The sequence below is a fragment of the Uranotaenia lowii genome, chromosome 2 (assembly GCF_029784155.1).
Source record: "Uranotaenia lowii strain MFRU-FL chromosome 2, ASM2978415v1, whole genome shotgun sequence".
Classification (NCBI taxonomy): Eukaryota; Metazoa; Arthropoda; class Insecta; order Diptera; family Culicidae; genus Uranotaenia; species Uranotaenia lowii.
The window spans coordinates 316,773,719-316,793,138 of record NC_073692.1 but is presented as its reverse complement, the minus strand read 5'-3'; the positions used below and the strand labels follow the sequence as shown (position 1 = coordinate 316,793,138).

The following is a 19,420-nucleotide window of genomic DNA, read 5'->3' as shown; positions in this document are numbered from 1 at the left end:
CGAGCAATCTGGAATGCTTGGGGGATATCTGTATTTTTTTTTTTTGAGTTCGAGCCCAAGAGTAAACATCGAACACAGTTGTACCGGATGAGTTTTTCAATAACGATCCGCCAACTGTAACGTTGATAAAGTCGCGAATGCCATAAAGATGGTAAAACGACTATAATCGAAACAAAAAAAGAAAAAAAAAATATATTTTTTTAATAATTATTTTATTTGAAACGGCTCATACGTGTTATTTGTATTCATTATTCAAATATATACATAATAATTATCGTTTTCAATTCCAATAAATAAGACACGATTGAGGTGGTGTTTCCCAAAAAATGTATGTTTTTACCCGTCAAAGTTGTAAATATTTTTCAAAATTTGATGAGGATTCCATTGTTTGATTTCAAATCAAAGGCTGTCTCAGAAGTACTAAGTACTTTGTTTGAGTGTAACTCACCACTCAGTAGTGGTAGTAAGGAAACGAGCTGACACTTCCCGACGGGAATTTAGACCTACCCGAAAGCGATCTAAAGCAGCTTTCGGGAGAAATAAGCTCTGTTCAAAACAGGGAGAAAATGCACAGAGAGTAAAATTCATGCTATTTTCTCAGTCCATAGTATACTTATACAAACTTGTGAATGTGTTGATAATAATAATAGGGAATTTGTTTTATTTCTTTTGCTCTGTTTTCGCCACTTTTTACACAACACAGTTTGGGACACAGTCCAAACCAATCCGTCGGCTTGTACACATCACAAATAAAACCCCCCCAATTATCGAATCGAATAAAGTTGTGTTTTGATTAAGTTGAATCAAAAAGTGTTCGGGTTTCTTATCGCGTCCGAAATAGTGTTCCGGTGCCTAAACATTTGGTCCTTCGAGCCGGATGACCGTCCGGAAAGTGGTTCCGGAACATAATTGGACTTTAAGTTGAGTGAAGAAAGCCGATCGGCGGAGCAAAGTGTGAACCATTTTCTGTTCACGAAATCGCCATCGCAGTTGATCTCTATGCAAGTGAAGTGATTGTTATTGCGAACAATAAAAGTTGGCTTGGCTTGGATGCAACTGAGTGCATCGGACTCCAGTGTCAGCCATTGCAATTTCGAACAATAAGTGTGCAAAGAATTCTTGAGGAATACTGGCCAGCAACAAGCCAGAGGACAGCTGATCTAACAGCAGCGCAGCAGAGAACAGCTGATTGAACAGCAGCGCAACAGATATCAGCTGATTTTCACCCAAAAAACGACGCAACGTCTGAGGAGCATCTATTTGGAATAAACATAGCAGGAAGTATTACTGGCTTGGTGCATGAGGCCAAAGAAAGTGCTATTTTAATAAAGAATTGTTTGTGAATTGAGTCTTTTAGTTGCATGAAGTGTGTGCCCTGTCCGTTAACTACAAATTGGTCTTGGTATTCTTTTGGCATTTTACTTTGCAATTTTACACTGGTTGTGCCCACTCGCTGCTGTCAATATTGGGTTGCTAGTCTCGGTAATTCGCGTCGCGATCGGATGGAACGTTGAGTTGATCAACATTAAGTGCAAATACCCTAAGTTAGAAGCACATAAGGTGCAAGTCAGAGCACAGAAGGTGCAAGTCAGATATTGTAGTCAGAATTATTCAGTACTGGACGGATTGGGTCCAAGGTGTTGGAATTTGTCGGAAAATCACAAATTTGTTTGAGAATTTAAAATTGTGTCAGAATTGGAAACTGAGTTTGAAACTTGTCAGAATTAAGTCTGAATCGTTTGTGTCGGAAAAATTGTCAGAATCAAGTCTGATTTATTCAGAAAAATACTAGTTTGTTTAAGATTTTAAGTTTGAGTTTGAAAACTTGTCAGAATTAAGTCTGACTCAGTTTGTGTCGGAATTCTTAAGTGAATATTGTCGGAAATTTATTCTGAAATTTGTCAGAATTAAGCTCGAGTCTCAAAATAAGCTTGCGTTGGAATTCTTGTCTGAATTTAGTCAGGAATCTGGTCTGAATATTATCAGAAATCTTGTCAGAAATCGAGTCCGAATTCAAATCGTCTGAAACATTGTCAGATATTAAGCCTGTGTCAGAATCAACGTGTCAGTTTAAGAGCTTGTCTGAAGGTACAAGTCTGAAGTCATCAAAATTTTGAAGCCTGTGTCAGATTACAAAAAGTGTTGCAATGTCGAGAAGTACGCTGAAGGCTTTGCAAAAACGTGAGCGGCAGTTATATGTGATTTTTGATGGTACTGATAGATTTATCCAAACCTATCACATCGGTAGTGATCGGTGCCAGTTAAGCTCAAGGTTGCAAGTGATTGATACAGTATACAGTGAGTTTTTCGAAGTACGGAGCAAGATTGAAATGTTGCTGGATGAAGCGGCCGAGAAAGAGCAGAAAGATGCTGACAGCGAAGTCAAAGGGGAGATTGCAAAACAGCGCGAAGAAGAGAACGATAAAATTCTGCAGCAGTTTGATGACCGATACTTTGCAATTCGAGGTGACCTCCTTAGACTTCAAGGCGATAAGGATGCCTTAGGGGTAAACACAACCAGCAACAGCCAGAGTCAGTCTGCGTCAGGGAATACGTCCAGAGTGAAGCTGCCAGAGATTCGTTTGCCGTCCTTCAGCGGAACAATCAGAGAATGGGTTACGTTTAGAGATTCTTTCCGTAGTCTCATTCACGACAACGAGCATCTGACGAAAATGGACAAGTTCACGTACCTCCGTTCCTCTCTGCATGGTGATGCACTGAAGGAAATAAACAACATCGAGCTGTCAGAGGCAAACTACGACGTCGCCTGGAAAATGTTGGAAGTCCGCTACGAAAACAAAAAGCTTATTGTCAAGGCTCATCTCGACGCTCTCTTCGCCCTCGAACCGCTAAAAAAGGAGAACTACGACGGTCTGAACTTTCTCATCAGCGAGTTTGAAAAGAATTTGATGATGTTGCAGAAAATCGGTGAGCCAACGGAGTCTTGGAGTACAATACTAGTCTACATGTTGTGCGCTAGACTAGATTCTGCAACATTACGTCAGTGGGAGACGCATTACGGGTCTAAGGAGGTCCCAACGTACGAAGAGCTGCTACTGTTCTTGCAAGGTCACTGCTCAGTTCTCCAATCAATCACCTCTGCAAGAAGTCCACCATCCGAAGCACGTCAGACAAGATCAACAGTGTGCAATACAAGCATCCGGTCGGATTCACGATGCCCGTTCTGTAGCGAAACATGGCACTCACCGTTTCACTGCCAGAGATTCCTTCGATTGAAGATATCGGAACGTGTTGAAGCAGCCAATCGAAGTCGAGTCTGTCGAAATTGTCTACAGCCTGGACATTTTGCGACGAACTGCACTCGTAGCAGTTGCCGATTATGTCAACAAAGGCATCACACAATGTTGCATGCTACGCGATCCTCCGTTCCGAATCCGTCGAATCCGAGACTCAGTCAACAGTCAATTGAACAACCATCTAATCAAGAAAGCAACCATATTTATCCACAGCAAGCTTATCAACAGCAAAGTCACACCATGCCAATAGTTACGGAAACACACACTCAAACACAAAATGCAACACACAATTCACCAAATACAACCACACAATTCGATTTGCCAACGCCAAGCACAAGCCAAAGCTACGTCGCACTACCTGTTAAGTCTGCCTCGAATATTCTGCTTCCTACCGCTCTTGTAAAGATTAAGGACCGTTACGGTAACGCTCAGATTGCTAGAGCCTTGTTGGATTCTTGTTCGCAACACTGCTTAATGTCTCAAGAGTTTTCGAGAAAGCTGAAGTTGAAAGAAGCTTCTGCATTTTTGTCAGTTCAGGGTATTGGGTCGTCTCAGTCAGTTTCGACGAAGTCAATATATGCTGAAGTCTGTCCACGATCGCCAAAAATCTCGGGATTCAAAGAAAATATGCAGTTCTTCGTTTTGCCAAAACTTGAGCTACAAATACCCACAACATCGTTTGATCCTTCGCCCATGTCAATTCCAGATTCCTCTTTGCTAGCTGATCCTTACTTCCACGAATCAAAGCGGATTGATGTCATTATTGGTGCCGAGTATTACTTTGATTTGTTAACAAATGAACGAAGAAGGGCCACGAAGAACGGTCCTTCACTCCAAAATACAGTTTTTGGTTGGATAGTGTCAGGTCGAGTGCTTGAATCTTCACAAAATGTTTCACACACTTTAGTTTGTTCTGCAAAAAACTACAGATGCAACAGACGAACTCCATTTAAGAATCAACAGTCAGAGATTAAACGGGACTCGTCAGAACCCTACCCAAGATTGAGTCAGTTTTATGTCAGAAATTATTCGGAGAATGTGTCAGAAAACCTTACTGAAGTCGATCATCGAGACCATTGTCAAGGCTCTATGTCCCTAATCTGCAATTGGTGCATTGGTTTGAAGGATTGGTTTAGTAAAAATGAACTCCGAACTCCGTTAAACAGAATGAATCGTCAGTGATCTCCAAGAGAAACATTTCGTCAGATTTCTTAAGATAAATTGATCCATTCAGTTTTTTCAATGTCGTCTAATCCAAGATATTTGCTATGAAGATGAAGTCAATTAAGGAAAATGTGCTTATCTAGCGCAAAGCTTCATGAATCGTGCTTGATCCTGTCAGAAAAAAATCCCCTTTACCTATCTCCTTAAGCTCAATCTCACAGACTACCACACAAACCAAAATGACCTAAGATTTCTTGAATGATACCATGAAGAGTCCAATTGAATTCCAATCTAATTTGGGTTAAGCATTCCACAACCTTACGCTTTAAGTCATCATATCGTTTGAAGTTTCCGAATCCACATTTTGGTCATATCTCTAAAAGCTGGTCATCATATTGTTGTGAAGCATCTAGCATCATATTGTATTAAGTCTCCTATCGCTTGAAGAATCGTTGCCCTATCGTCTGAAGAATCAAAATCATATCAAGCCCAAGCATCCCAAACAACCCATCGTTTGAACCCGCTATTGTACATACGACTTCGAAAAACATTCAATTATTGGTTCATGATAAAAGATCCCCGAAAAGGTTTAAGAGGATGTCATCAGTCGATCAAGGGGCATCAGACGTTCATAGGAGCGTTGGGAGGCCCTGTGCCTCCGCATTCAGGAAAGTCTTTTTATTCTTGAAACAATTATCAAATGCTAAGCACTTTTTCCTTGCATCAGGTACCAGGGGCCGAATGATGCTCAGTATCCCGTCCCGTCAATCCGTTGGTACTCACGCTATACAGCCATACGCGCCACCAGCACCAGCAGCGAGCCAGACCCATCGCAGTCAGCTGCTGGCAATGCCCTATGTGTGTCCAACTACGAAAGTCAGTTATCCTTGGTGGTTCGAGTGCTCATCTCCCTGTATACTGCCAATCCTACAGCGCCCAGGTCATTTCGTTGGTCAACCGTAAGCGACCGAACAACGACATCAACAATATTGGATGGTGCGCTACCAGGCGGATTCGTTTCGTCGCACCAGCTTTACACATTACGTTGGCTGATGGTATCACACGACGTTTCTCTGGGCAGATTGTGATCCACAACGGTCACTTCCAATCCGCCACAGGCTAGCCAGTTCATCGAGCTTCCAGATTGGGGTAACAACGTCCCACATATCGTTCCAATCAACAACAGAACCTACAACTTCAACATAAACTTCAATCCAGCTGTCGTTCTGAAAAAAAGGGTTCAATCAATTCCAAATTACAGTGGCAATATTTTCATTGAAACTTACCTGTACTCATACTGCACCTGGCGAAAACACCCAGCCAAGCGTCGAATCGAGAAATACGGTTGCATCGTCCAACGAAGGTTCTGCTCCAACAACCCGCCTGATTCCAGCGGTTCACCCATGATACGGGGAAAGAAGATGCGCTAAAGGTACAAAAAAAAACACACACAACAGTCGTCATCGTCGTCACTGGTAACAAAAAAAAACTCAGAGGACTTGTCCTGCAGAGTTTCAGGTAACGTTCGCATCTGCACTGGCACTGAAATTCACCAATTCAACAACAAGGACTAGGACTTACCATGAGAGCGGACACCTACGAAGCGGCCAATTCCACGCAGTTAGTTCCAAACAGATGAAATTCTACTCAGCTTCAGTGGTTCCAGTCTTCAGTCCTTTCCAGCGATCCAGCAGCAGAACGTGAAGAAACCGATGAAACTACATTACACTTTTTCGCAACACTACACACAGATAAGAAGAATAGTAAAAAGGTACACAGTTAGGTGTATAAGAGCAGGAAAGTTAGAAATTCTAGCTTAGAACAGAAAAGTAAACAAATACCGTTTGTGTTGAAATGATATTTCAAGGCGGGCGGCGTATGTTTGAGTGTAACTCACCACTCAGTAGTGGTAGTAAGGAAACGAGCTGACACTTCCCGACGGGAATTTAGACCTACCCGAAAGCGATCTAAAGCAGCTTTCGGGAGAAATAAGCTCTGTTCAAAACAGGGAGAAAATGCACAGAGAGTAAAATTCATGCTATTTTCTCAGTCCATAGTATACTCATACAAACTTGTGAATGTGTTGATAATAATAATAGGGAATTTGTTTTATATTCTTTTGCTCTGTTTTCGCCACTTTTTACACAACACAGTTTGGGACACAGTCCAAACCAATCCGTCGGCTTGTACACATCACAAATAAAACCCCCCCAATTATCGAATCGAATAAAGTTGTGTTTTGATTAAGTTGAATCAAAAAGTGTTCGGGTTTCTTATCGCGTCCGAAATAGTGTTCCGGTGCCTAAACATACTTTTTTCGTTAATGAAAAACTTTGATTTTCCTGTTAGCTATAACTAAACTTTTGTGTTTGATTCACTCAAAAACATACACACGCTTTAGAAATAAATAAACTGATTTTATTTTTTGTTGTTTTAAAACAAAAGTTATTCTTTGCATTTACGGTTCATGATAAGTTAAATTCTTGGAGAAATAGTAAAATAAGGCTTCAAAAAATGCTATTTTGCAGTTTGGTTATTTTCGCTTGTTTCTACAGCAGATGAAATTTTTGAATCCTCTTCTGGACGTAAATAAATCTGTGTGCAAGGTCATAAGACGCAATTATCGCTTTAACAAGAATTTATAAATATTTTATTCAAAAATATATGCAATATTAGTGCAGTGAGCTGAAGAGCCGCAACTTTACATCAAAAGAGCCGCATGCGACTCGCGAGGTTGCCGACCTATGGCGTAGAGCAAGCATGTCAAACTCGTTTAGGTGTGCGGGCCGCATTAAAAATTTTCTATGACGTAGAGGGCCACACCCAAAATCAGTAAAATCGGTACATTCAGCTTTAGTTTTTTTGCAGTAATATTTTACATAAAAATCAGTGGTGTTTTTTTTTTGACAATTTAAGACGGGGCTACGTGGGCCGCATTGACCTAGGCCGCGGGCCGCATGCGGCCCGCGAACCCCCAGTTTGACATGCCTGGCGTAGAGTATTTGTTTTTCTTTCGAGAGAAAAGTCTTGCGAATGGGGATGAATAAACCAATTGGTTTAAAATCCCAAAAAAAAAAGAAAAAAAGTATTGCGAAGCTGTGATGAAACTCGTTGAAGAGGGAGAATATACTCGGCAGAGTACTAGGAGAATGTTTTATCCCTTAAACCTGAAACTAGGAGAAAGCTAAGAAACATTTTTTTGTAACTTGCTTAACACTAAACGCATCCGGGGGGACCGGAAGGGGGGGAGGGGGTGTGCTCAGTGTGGTCAAAAGACCTGTTTTGAACTTTAAATGATGATTAGCCTAATAAAATTATTTTTTTCGCAAATTTTACTACAGGAGTATTATTTGCAAAAAGCAAATATTTTTCCATAACAATAAATTTTCTAAGTTTTATTGATTTCCAAAAACGTTTGTGGTATACCAATTCATTCCCCAAAAACTTTTCCCGGTAAAACTCTCTTGTTTCTCAACCGATTTTTACTAAAAATATAGTTTTGAAAAGCTTGTAACGTGGCTCAAATATGATTTAGACAACATTCAGATACAATCATTTATTTTAAAGTAATTTAAAGTCGAAGATTATTTTTTTTTAAAACATGTTTCGGGAAAAAGGCTGTAAATCAGTTACTAAGTGCTCGATTTTTTTTATCAAGTACCTGTTTGAGCTGAAGTTAGAAACTATATGTTGCATATATGAGAATATTTGTTTTTTTTTCTAGGATCTTGGCTACATAAAACGTAAAAAAGTAGTTCAAAAGTCACATTGTTTCAGTCACAGTAGAAAAAATTTAAAAAGTGAATTGAAAAGTTGACGTAGTTTGTAACTTTTTTTAAATTTTGTAAACTAGTGTAATTAACTCAGAAATTCAAGGTCAACGATATTCCACGAAATAAAAGTAGAATGTGAATCTTGTACGCTTGTGTCGGTCGATTTCATCATGTTCACCGTGGTGAAATTGGCTAACGCGCCGTTGTACTGAAGCGGAGATTGCGGGTTCAAGTCCTGCCGGTGAGCCGTTGTATCTTTTTCGAAAAATTCATGATATTTACGGCTCATGTCCTTTCTTTCTTTGATAGCTCATGTTTGCTCTAATACTTTCCAACACCTTCGAAAACCCAATTACTTTTTTGTCTAATAAGATACGAAGTTACGCTTTTCGACAAAGCTACTCAGCAGAAAATTTCCTCTAAAGTATTTATAAATTGGCACAAAAACCATAAGCAGGCTCGGTTCCACAGAGGAAAACAATAATGATGTTGATTTTTCAGTACAAAATATTCAATTTTCCCATACAAACGTAAAAGTTAAAATTTTCTATTGTTAACGTTACTTAAAAATTCTGCAAGAAATTATGGATGAATTTTAAACTAAAACGAAGCTTTTTAGATCCAAGGTTTGAGGAATTAAAAAATGATCTCAAATTGACTCATGCTTCTTACGATTATTTCTAAAAATTTGAAATTCAAACAACCCACCAGAAAGTTTTATTTATTTTCGAAAGGATGGTTTTCAAATTATGTTTGAAAATTAACTCAGAATAATACAAAAATACATTTTTTTTTCAGTTCCTGGGATACCTATTCATTCAAATAAGCAACAAAGATGTCGATACAATAAGAAGAGAGCTTGGAGTCTGCATTTGTCTCTTGAAGCATATTTGTGGTCCAAACATAAACACGTGAGTATTACTTTAACTCGGTAATGTTTGATTCGCCCTTAATTCAAAACTATTTTTATAGCATAAATAACAACAAAAAAGTTGCCTCCCTTTTGACGAACCTGATTGGTACCTACCGGAAAATGTATCGAGCAAACCAGGGAATCCTGGTGGAAGCCATCGAGCAGCTACTGGTTAATGCTGATGTAAAAAATACCGTTGTCGGAGCCCTACAGAGTGCAACTGAAAAGTTGAAACAAGATCCCCACTCGCAGCGAAGTCATTCGATCATATTCGTTGGGAATAAGTTCCTGTCGCTGTACAGTAGCCGACAGGCCCAGGAACTTTCGCCCGCCGACATGCTGTTTTTAAACATATTCTGTCAGACCACGGATCGAGGCGAACATTCGAAACGGATCGAGTCACACGTAGTCTTCCTACAGGGTAGTTCCAGTGCGAGTTCACCGGGCTGCATCCCTCATATCGTGCACGTCTGCAAGCTGTTTGACGACGTGTTTTTAGTTCTTTTGATCGAGCATGGCAGTATTCAAGTTTCGGGAAATTTGTATGACGTTTTCTTCGGACTTCAAAAACTACAAAACCTACAGATGCAAATGGACGTGGAAAATCTCCGATCGGCATTCGATAGTCTGGAAACCTATGTGCGACATTCGTTGGACTCGATGAAAAAGCTCAAGTACAACAACCCGGAAGCAGACGAAGCAGTAAAGAGCTTCATCTCCAAATGGGATAATGTTCGGAAGCGATACAGCGAGTATTTCAAGAATTTTGATGCCGCGTTTATCCCTAAAATCGAATCCAACATGCCGATGTTTGTGGACAGTCTGAAGGAAGTGTTCAAGCTGCTGTGTGCCGAGTGCAGTACCTTGGAGCATGGGCTGCAGCGAGTTTCGGACATTGCCGATATGGTTGAGGAGAAGCTGACCGAAGTGTTCAACTTCCTGCAGGTCAAGTCGCAGAAGAACTTCAGCATGGGATCATATCCTTTTCGAAAAAAAAAAATTAAAAACATTTATTTTTACTTAAACATTTATGCATAGATTTGATAGAATTGTTTTTTTTTTGGGATTTTAAACCAATTGGTTTATTCATCCCCAATTTGGCAGAATTGTAAAAAATAGAGTACCTTAATCTTTATTTTTTTTAAATTTAACAGTCATTTTTTCAATAGGTAATATTCCTTAACAAAATTCCATTATACGTATCTAGAAGATTTCCCTGGACTTGTGCATTTCATACATATTGATAGGAACAATGGACGAATCGTTGCACCCGGATTGGATCAAGAAGATTCGGAAAACGTTCTCAAGGAAAGAGTGAGTATTCAATATAAAAACAATAATTACATATTTGAGATGTGTATTGCAACTTAACATTGTTTATTCACATGCATCAAATTGATCAACAAATTTTATTGAAACGAGATTTAATTCACAATGCTTCTAATAAACCCCTGTGCAGTAAAAACTGTGATCGGTACGTAATAGGACAATGAGCCAATTGGCTAATACTGTACCGTAAAATAGTGGGAATATGGACAAATCTAGTAATTCAGCCATCGCAATATAGATAAAATTTCTTCTTCCTTTTCATCTAGCACTACCTCTAATCACACTTTTTAACGCTGATTCCCCCTTCAAGATAGAAATTAGGATTGACTCAATGATTGAATGTTTGTACAAACGAATCTCAGAAATTACCTCAAATCGAGAGAAGAACTTGTGCAAAAAGTGATCTTCTGGGTCAATATGGTTTTTTTTTCTTATTAATTAATCACTCATGTGGAAAATAGGTCGACTGATGGCATACCCACGTGAACCCGCTATTCCAAAAAATCCAGCTGGTACATCTGATGTTCAATTCAAACAGAACCGTGATGATGCTTTTTCCAATCGGGAGAGGCAAATTCATTAACGAATATACCTCCTTCCATGCACTCTTTTGTGATTTCCTACTAAAAACCCGTAGTCTGCCATCCATCGCATTAAGCTTGGAAGAAGCATTACTAATAGGCTTTACGCATAAGAAACGGCACTATTGCGATACTCCTCAGCAACGCTTTAGCTACCTAACACGTAGTCGGGATACCCCTGGAAAGCAAATGCCTTAATTTTGTTGCTTTAACCGTTGGATCGAGCGCACTTTATTCTTCCCAAAGTTTATGTCATCCTACTCCGTTCGCGATCTACTACAGATTCAAACTCCTTTGTAGCGCAATCATGATCCGGGCGAACCCAACGCTGGCCACGTGCTAAGTTTCGATATTCTCCCGCGTTTATCCAGGTTATCGACTGTCGTGTCGACATTTCTCTCTATGATCTAGCCGTCAGCTACTGCCAGTTGACCATCGGAGATTCCCTAAAGCATTTCCGCGTGTTGGGCGTGTTCTTTTTATCGATTGCTATTGCAATAAACGTCATCCGCTAACAAAACCGAATGTTCATGATGTTCGTCACTACATAGGAAAGGTGCTATAGAAGGTGGTCCAGAGCAGAATACAGCTCTACACCGAAGGTGTGAACGGTCTATCCGATGAACAGTTTGGTTTTCGGAAAGGCCGCAGTACGGTGGATGCCATTCAATTGGGCAGCGATTGCGTCGTCGCTCATTCGTATGAGGATTGCGGCATATATCTGTAGGATGGTGGAGTGTTACTTTCGTAATCGCCAACTACAGTATATGACCAGTAAGAGACTGGAAACAATGAGTATCTCGGCAGGGGGTCCTATACTTGGCCCGGTATTGTGGAACATCGTTTATGACGAACTGCTGAGACTGCGTCTCCCCAAGGGAGTGAAACTTGTGGGATTCGCCGACGACGTGGCCCATCAACCGAAGAGGTCCAGCTACTCGCTACAGTAGAGATTGAGAAGGTGGAAACCGAAATGGTGTTGATCACCAACCTGATTTCATCACAATCAGGAACGAATGCAGCTGGACCGTGCGCAATCGAATCCTAGCGTGCGATCAAGTACCTGGGGATGATGATCGACGACCGGCTTAGCTTTACGGCCCACGTCGACTACGCCTGTAAAAGAGCGACAATGGCGACAGCACGGGCCATGTCGAATAACTCGGCGATTCGCTGCAGCAGGACGAGGGTCCTGGTGACGGTGACTTCGTCCATTTTGCGGTACGGAGCGGCAGCCTTGAGCAGGCAGTGTAATCTGCAAAAGCTCAGCAGCGTGCAGCGGCTGATGAACCTACGAGTTAACAGCGCATACCGAACGGTGTCCTCGGTAGCTGTTGATGTTTTGGTGGGGGTCATGTCCATCTCGGTCTTGCTTGAGGAAGATATCTTCTGCTACGAGCACAGGCACATGCCCGATGTGCGGATACATGCCAGAGAGGCCTAGATGTCCAGCTGGCAGCACCTGTGGGACATCTCGGAACGTGGCCGGTGGACCTAACGCTTGATCCTTAACGTCGGATTTTGGATGGATCGGAGTCATGGAGAGGTGGATTTCTTCATGACACAGTTCCTGACTGATCACGGATGCTTCAAGCAGTACCACCATCGGTTTGGACACGTGGCCTTGCCATTCTGCCCAACCTGCGGTGACACAGTTGAGACACAAGAGCACGTAGTGTTCAACTGTCTGAAGTTCGAAGGGGTACGCACTAACATGCTTGTCCACTGAGGACCAGACACGACAGCCAACTATATCGTGCGGAGGATGTGTGAGGATGCCAATACTTGGCGCGTGGTTAGCGATGGGTTCACCTGGATGATGACTGCGCTGCAGAGGAGTTGGAACCAGCACCAGTCCGGGACCGGTTTAGGGGATTCTTCTTCAGGGAGCATCTGAGTAGTGTGCGTCTGAACCTGACAGTAAAGCATACAATGATAAGACTATACATGCTTAAAATCCCTCGAGAAAAAAAATAAGACTATACCTTCTACGTATGCCGAGCTGCCTGGTACATCGCGCGTGTGTGCATAGGATACCTACACCGTTACTGTCGCGGAGTATCCTAGTTGAACGCGCCCTCTGCGACGGAGGCTGTGGGGATAAGACATGACCTTCTCCGCAGTCGAACTCGTAGGGGGAAGAGTATTCACGTCGCGGAATACTCTCGGGTAGAGTGGTCTCACGTCGTCGTCGGATGCTCGAGCTCGAGTCCGGTAGGATGACAACACCGTCGGGATTCATCTGAGTCATAAGCGTAAAAGACCCGTAGTGGGCTGTAACAGGCGCGAGTCCAGGATAAGCTGCTCTCGATTCGGCACACGGCAGGCAAAAGGAAGGGGCCTCGAACCAAGCCAAGGGGAGCCAAGATCTCGAGTCGTTAGAAGAGAGGTCATTGGTCTCTTGCAGTGGTCTCGAACAGAGGCGGAGCGCACGATAGTCGTGGAAACCAAGCGAGCCGCGAGTTACGAGTAAAGGCCTAAGTCTTGAATCGTGACAAGAGGCAGGGAATGTATGCTGGTGTTTGGACTTGAAACTGAATAAGCCGATGAGCGCTTAAGCGCGGACTTGGTCTCCCATCTCGGGTACAGCCTTCGATGCAGTTCCGGATGGGAATTATGACCAGAGGCCCCACACAGCAAAAATATTTCTTGTAAAATTACGCAAATGTTCTGTAACAAAAGGAGCAGGACAGTTACCGGTATTTTACAGGTAGAAAAACAAATTACGTGACATTTAATTTTCAGTGTACAACTTTTTTACAGGACATGCTGTAATAATAAATGAATCTTCGTTAACTTTCAAGTAAAACAACTTAAAATTACAGGTTTTGTTAATTACAGGTTGATTTATTTTAAATGTTGCAGTTTCAGTGACACGTAATAGTCAAAATTTGTTTCTGTGCAGGTGGGCTTTATGGCATAGGGGTACATAGTATCTAGCGTCGACCAATTGCACCCATGAACCCAGAGTAGCATACTGGAGAGAAGCGGTGGCTCGCAGTGCCTTGGAATGCAATCCGTAAAAAGGATCTACCACCTGGGTCTGGCATCAATTAATAAAGTTAATAAAAGAAAAAGCTGGGGAACCTTCGCCTCAGACGAACTCACGGCCGGGACGACTGATGACGCTGGCTGGAATCAGCACGACTGAGTCGAAGGGCTCAGGGGTCTCCGAAGTGCCTAGCTCGTTGCGTCTCGGTGCAGAGCGTGTTCTTGTTACCGTATGGCTATAACAATAGACATCATCCGCTAACAAAACCGAGATGTGCATGACGTCCGTCACTAGCGAGGACGCCTCTGGCTGGAGATACGAATCAATATTCTTAAATGACGCGCAAGTTCGTCAGCCTCTGAACACAGCTAAGCCTCTGCAGGTTACACGTTCATCCATGACTGTTTCATCATATCGCATGACTGAAGAGGTCATTTCCGCTCTAAGCTAGTCGTCGATCATCATGGGGTACCTAACTGCGCGTTTAACCTTATAAATATAACCTGTGTATTGTACCTGTTTGAGCTGAAATCAGGTTGGTGATCAACACCATCTCGGTTTTATAGGCGCAGGTTGTCAGAGCGTATGCGTAGTAGAAGAGGGGCCCGTCGCTAGGCAGACTACGCCGTACTTGAGTTCCACCAGTTTGATTCCTGTTGGGAGGCTTATTCTTAACAGCTAAACATCACACGTGTTTTTGTACACTACTCAAAACCTAAAACGTAACTGGCCCAACCTTTTGGAATTGTTGCAGCTTCTGCAAATAAAGAAGAAAAAGTAGAAACCTAAAGGGAGTGGCAACAATATGGTCCCTCCGTTTCGGACTGGCTTGCTCTATTCACTGTCTCGATGGCTAACCTGTGGTGGTGGACCTCTGGATTACCTTTTTTGGATTACCTTCTCTAACTTCTACCAATCGACAATGCCGATGAATCCCTTGGTGGCTTCAGGCTTACCCGGTATTGGTAGAATTTCTAGTTTCCGCCTCTTCGATATGTCCGGAAGTGCTCTTTTCTATACATTTTCAGGGATGACAGAAATATTTCAGAAAATGTCATGTCACTAAGCTCTAAGATTGCCTTTTTTCGGTATAATATACCAAGAATACAAATTTCCCGTGGTAAATTGAAAAAAAGAAACCTCAAACGGCAACTGCTGAGATTAAACATTTTAAAATAACTCGTTAAAATTTTTAAATAACTCTAATAAACTAACGACTTCTTGGCGTTTAGGTCAGTTTTTCGTCTTCTGTTGTATGTATTCGGTTCCATGTGTTATCTCTCTCGTGATTGCTTCGCTTCGAAAACTATTAACTTTTCATCAATGAACGTACCCGTTTGGAAATATTTACTCAATCAAACAAAACTCTAATCTCCCGAAAATAGAGGCTAATGACACCGACAAATGTCGTGTAAAGTTGATGTTTCATCTTGTTTTCTCCCCCTAGATTTGGTCCATGGTGGAGCTGTCGCGGACCTATCTTCACAAGGGCCACATGTCTATGATCTGGAAGGACGTCACCTTCAGCTACGGTTACTTCCTGTGGTTCGAGGACCCCAACGGGACCGCCCTGAAGCCGAAGGAGATTCCGGATTTGTCCGCCATCTCCACCAAACCGCAGCTGATAGCCGGAATCCTGGCGGGGGACTACTATCGGTAAGTGTGTGACCTTATTACGTACGGGTTCATTGATAATTCTATTTTTTCGGGCGAATTTTCGAGACGATTTTGTTGTTTTGTTACGTTTTTGTGCTTTCAGTCGACTGATAGAGACCTGCTTCCCGAGGACATCGCCGAGTAAGATTCGCTGCTATGAGCTGTTTTGCGTTCACCTTGGTCTCGTGACGTCTACGAACGTTCTGGAACACTGCCGGCGCCTGGCCGTGACCATCACCGATCTGACGGGCTGTGTGGGGAATCCCATCGAGTTGTTATAAGGTTTAAGGTACCGATCTATTTTAAAAAGGGTGTAGATTAGTGGATGTTCAAATTAGTTTTCGTGATTCCTTTTTCAAGAAAATTTTGCAGCTTCCAATGTCTTATATGTACAATAATAGTACCTACTTTAAATTTTTTGTTCTTTGTTGGTGGTTGAACAATCACTCTTTTTTCTAACTTTTTCCTTTATTACATTTTTAAACACTTATTAAATTAACATAAATTATGTTTTACACAAATTGTGATTCAAAGTATTTTAATTTGATTTTGTTTTAATTTTTTTTCCAATATTCAAATCTGGATCTGGAACTTTTATTCCAAAGTTTTTAATATATATTGTAAATAAACAAAAATCTGCGACAGAATTCTTAATGAAAGAATCTGATTTACATATTCATATTCTAGTTCAGATTCTAAACTCAGATGCTCAGAATTGAGATCCAAAATTTCGACCTCAGAATTATGATTTAACGTTCTGATCAGATTGAGGTTCAGGTTTTAGTTTAAATAAAATTGAAAATTTCAGAAGAATCTTACCTCAAAATTAGATTTCAGACTCAGATTTCAAATTCTGATCTCAGTTTCAGACCTTAGATTTAATTTTCAAAAATCAGTTTCCGATTTCAAATTTCAGCCTACAGATTTAGAACTCCGTTTCATTTTCAGCCAATTTGAAGCATGTACTCGAAAAAATTGCACCATTTTCTTTTATGAATTACTTTAGTTTGTGTGTATGGAATTCAATGAAACTTTCAGCAAAAGCAAAACTTCACCAAGTGGTTTTTGAGATAGCTAAGAAACATGAAGATATAAGAAACCAAATTAACTCAATCAAAAGTTATTCATAAAAGAAAAAGCGGCATTTTTTCAGAGAACAGGCCTTATTAAAAAAAAAACCTGTTCAACCAACTGTCCGGCTATACTTAGCATTTTGTTCATGTTCTGTTAGAATGATTGTTTAGAATTAGCCGAAATGATGCCATTTAGTTTTAATTTCTCCGAAATATGAATGTGATAGCCGATAACCATCACCGAAAAGTTCCCGATTGGGCATCGGGAGATATCAATTTTAAACGGTTTTAACGACAGAGGCAGGCAAGCCGACAGGCACACAAACTGTCGTATCGTGTATACTTTTAGCGATATATTCAACAAAATAAGAGAATAAATCATAATTAAGTTGAGATCGGTCTCATTATTTGCCCTAGCCGATGACAAAGCCCTGGCAATCTTGTGTGTGGTGACAAATGACAGGCTCAGTCCAGCCTGTCTGTTGGTGGAATGTCAAGTGCCCATAATGAGCCCCGTTATCAGTGCGCTCTCTCTAATCAGCGCGTTATAATTTTAAATGATCCCATCCGTTTTACGACACACTTTCAAGTGCAACAAATCAGAATGCTTACTGAAGGTACTGTTGGTGCAATTTGGATGTGATAGAGGGACATTATCGTGGCTGCAAATGCAACGCCACAGCTGCTTGGCCAGTATTTGTAGAACCGATACATCATCGTCGTTGTCCGGGGGTTACAGGTTTTGTTTAATCTTTCGATCTACATCCGCGTTTGCTTTGCGATGTGACGGGGACGATTATTGTTTGATGTCGCATGCTGTCAGGTGGCAAAACATGTGCTGAAGAATGGTTCTTCAACGCAGATCTGACAAAGTTGCACAAAACGAAAACTGATCTCAAATTGTCAGGTTTCTTCGTCTCCTGGAAGCTTTAATATTTATTACACTTAACACGCTAGGGTCATTGTAGTTTTATCCTTAAGTTTACACAAAAATATAACGCCACTAGCTGGAATAAACTGCACAACAAATGTTTTACAATTACGCTCAGACAGTTTTCTAAACCGTAAAATACCATATCAGAATACTAACATAACTAACTACGAGCACTGATCCTTACTGTCACAATAAAATCAGCAAATATCAATTTTTTATGCATCCTTTGTGGTATGAAAACATTGATAGACATACATTTTTATCCCAACAGGACCCGGAAGCAGAAGTCTTTAGAGATGTGTCAATACCCGAGAAATTCGAAATCGATGTAAAAAAGTTGAAACGAGACTATAAAAGAACATGAACGCCTTCAATCGTATGCTCCCGAATCGGCCTACAACATAATTCCCCGGAACATCCTCTCTCCTTTCTTCGGTTCGGTAAGTGACTATCTTTTTATCTATTTTCAAACATAATATCTACACTTGATCACATCTTCTGCTGATATTAAACACAATATGATTTTTTTCTTTCTAAGTGTTAACTGCTTCTTCACTGTAAGAGGTATGAAAGATAAAATTTGCAATCTTACGAAACTATAAGATTAGCTCAGTCAATCGAGATAAATCTTCCAATCTTCCAATCTTTATGGGTTGCGCTTCTAATATTTTTTAAATTCATCAATTACAATGTTGTATTGCGCGGTATGAACGTTTGTCTTCATTATCTGTATTTCAGAATATTTTACATTAGAAAAATAGAAGTTTTTTCTTTGTTGCATCATCTCCTTAAACCGAGAAGCCAAAATGATAATTGTAATTTGATCCCAGAGGTTTTTGGAACCAAGGAATATCCAGATAACAGTTGCAAATCCGTCGCTTCTAAGGGAATCTTTACAAAATCAACGTAATATAACACAACTTACACAAGTTTAAGCTTTCTCTAATCGAAATTGGTACAACAACAAGTTTTGATGTGAAAATCTATTTATTCTTTAGAAAAATGGATCACTCAACGACCCTTAAGTTTGTATGGAAATTTGGCATCATTTCGTCTACACACCCACAGTGTAAGATCTACTCCAATCATGACATACTGGTATGTGCACGATATTTGCATACTAGGATTTGAACACGATTGGCGATAAAAAGCTCCGTGATAGCTGGAATCGCGAAATCTGATGATCATTTTCCCAGAATTTGAAAAGAAGATTTTAACATTCTACTGCATACAAAACCATATAAAGGGTGATACGGTCAAAATTTGGTCAATATCAACTTGACGTATTTCTTTCAATTTTGCATTTAAAAAACATGAACACCCCTCATGTTAAAGGTGTGTGTGCGTAGAATGTTGCTCCTATTTTGATTTTGGAATTCACTCTTCAGTTGTCAAAATGCCGTTCAAAGAAGAAGAGCATAGTATCAAAATTATGCTCGCGCATCGCGAAAATCCGAGCTACTCGCACGCAAAGCTGGCAAAATCGCTAAAAGTTGCCAAATCAACCGTTACAAATGTAATTAAAGTGTTTGGGGAACGTTTGTCGACAGCTAGGAAGTCTGGATCGGAAGCCGCTGAGACGACAAAGAGAGTTGGAGGTAGTTTCAAGCGAAACCCTAACCTCTCTCTCTGAGATGCCGCAAATAAGCTGGGTGTATTGTCTACAACAGGGGTGAGCAACCTTTTGAACCAACGGGCCAATTTAAATTTGAAATTTTGTCGGCGGGCCGCACTTATAATGACTTTTT

The 19,420-nt window shown here is 40.9% G+C and overlaps 1 protein-coding gene across 4 annotated transcripts in view; it reads left to right on the top strand.

The window, feature by feature from the left end:
• The window catches only part of LOC129746343 (BLOC-3 complex member HPS1), a 28,401-nt gene extending 11,270 nt beyond the window's left edge, over positions 1-17,131 (top strand). For all 4 annotated transcript variants that reach the window (XM_055739960.1, XM_055739958.1, XM_055739959.1 and 1 more), the window contains 5 exons: positions 8,993-9,105; positions 9,167-10,084; positions 10,307-10,421; positions 15,457-15,665; positions 15,769-17,131. In XM_055739960.1, the coding sequence (XP_055595935.1) occupies positions 8,993-9,105; positions 9,167-10,084; positions 10,307-10,421; positions 15,457-15,665; positions 15,769-15,946 (1,533 nt within the window). In that variant the 3' untranslated portion in view covers positions 15,947-17,131. The remainder of the gene's footprint in view (positions 1-8,992; positions 9,106-9,166; positions 10,085-10,306; positions 10,422-15,456; positions 15,666-15,768) is intronic.
• Positions 17,132-19,420: the final 2,289 nt, after the last annotated feature.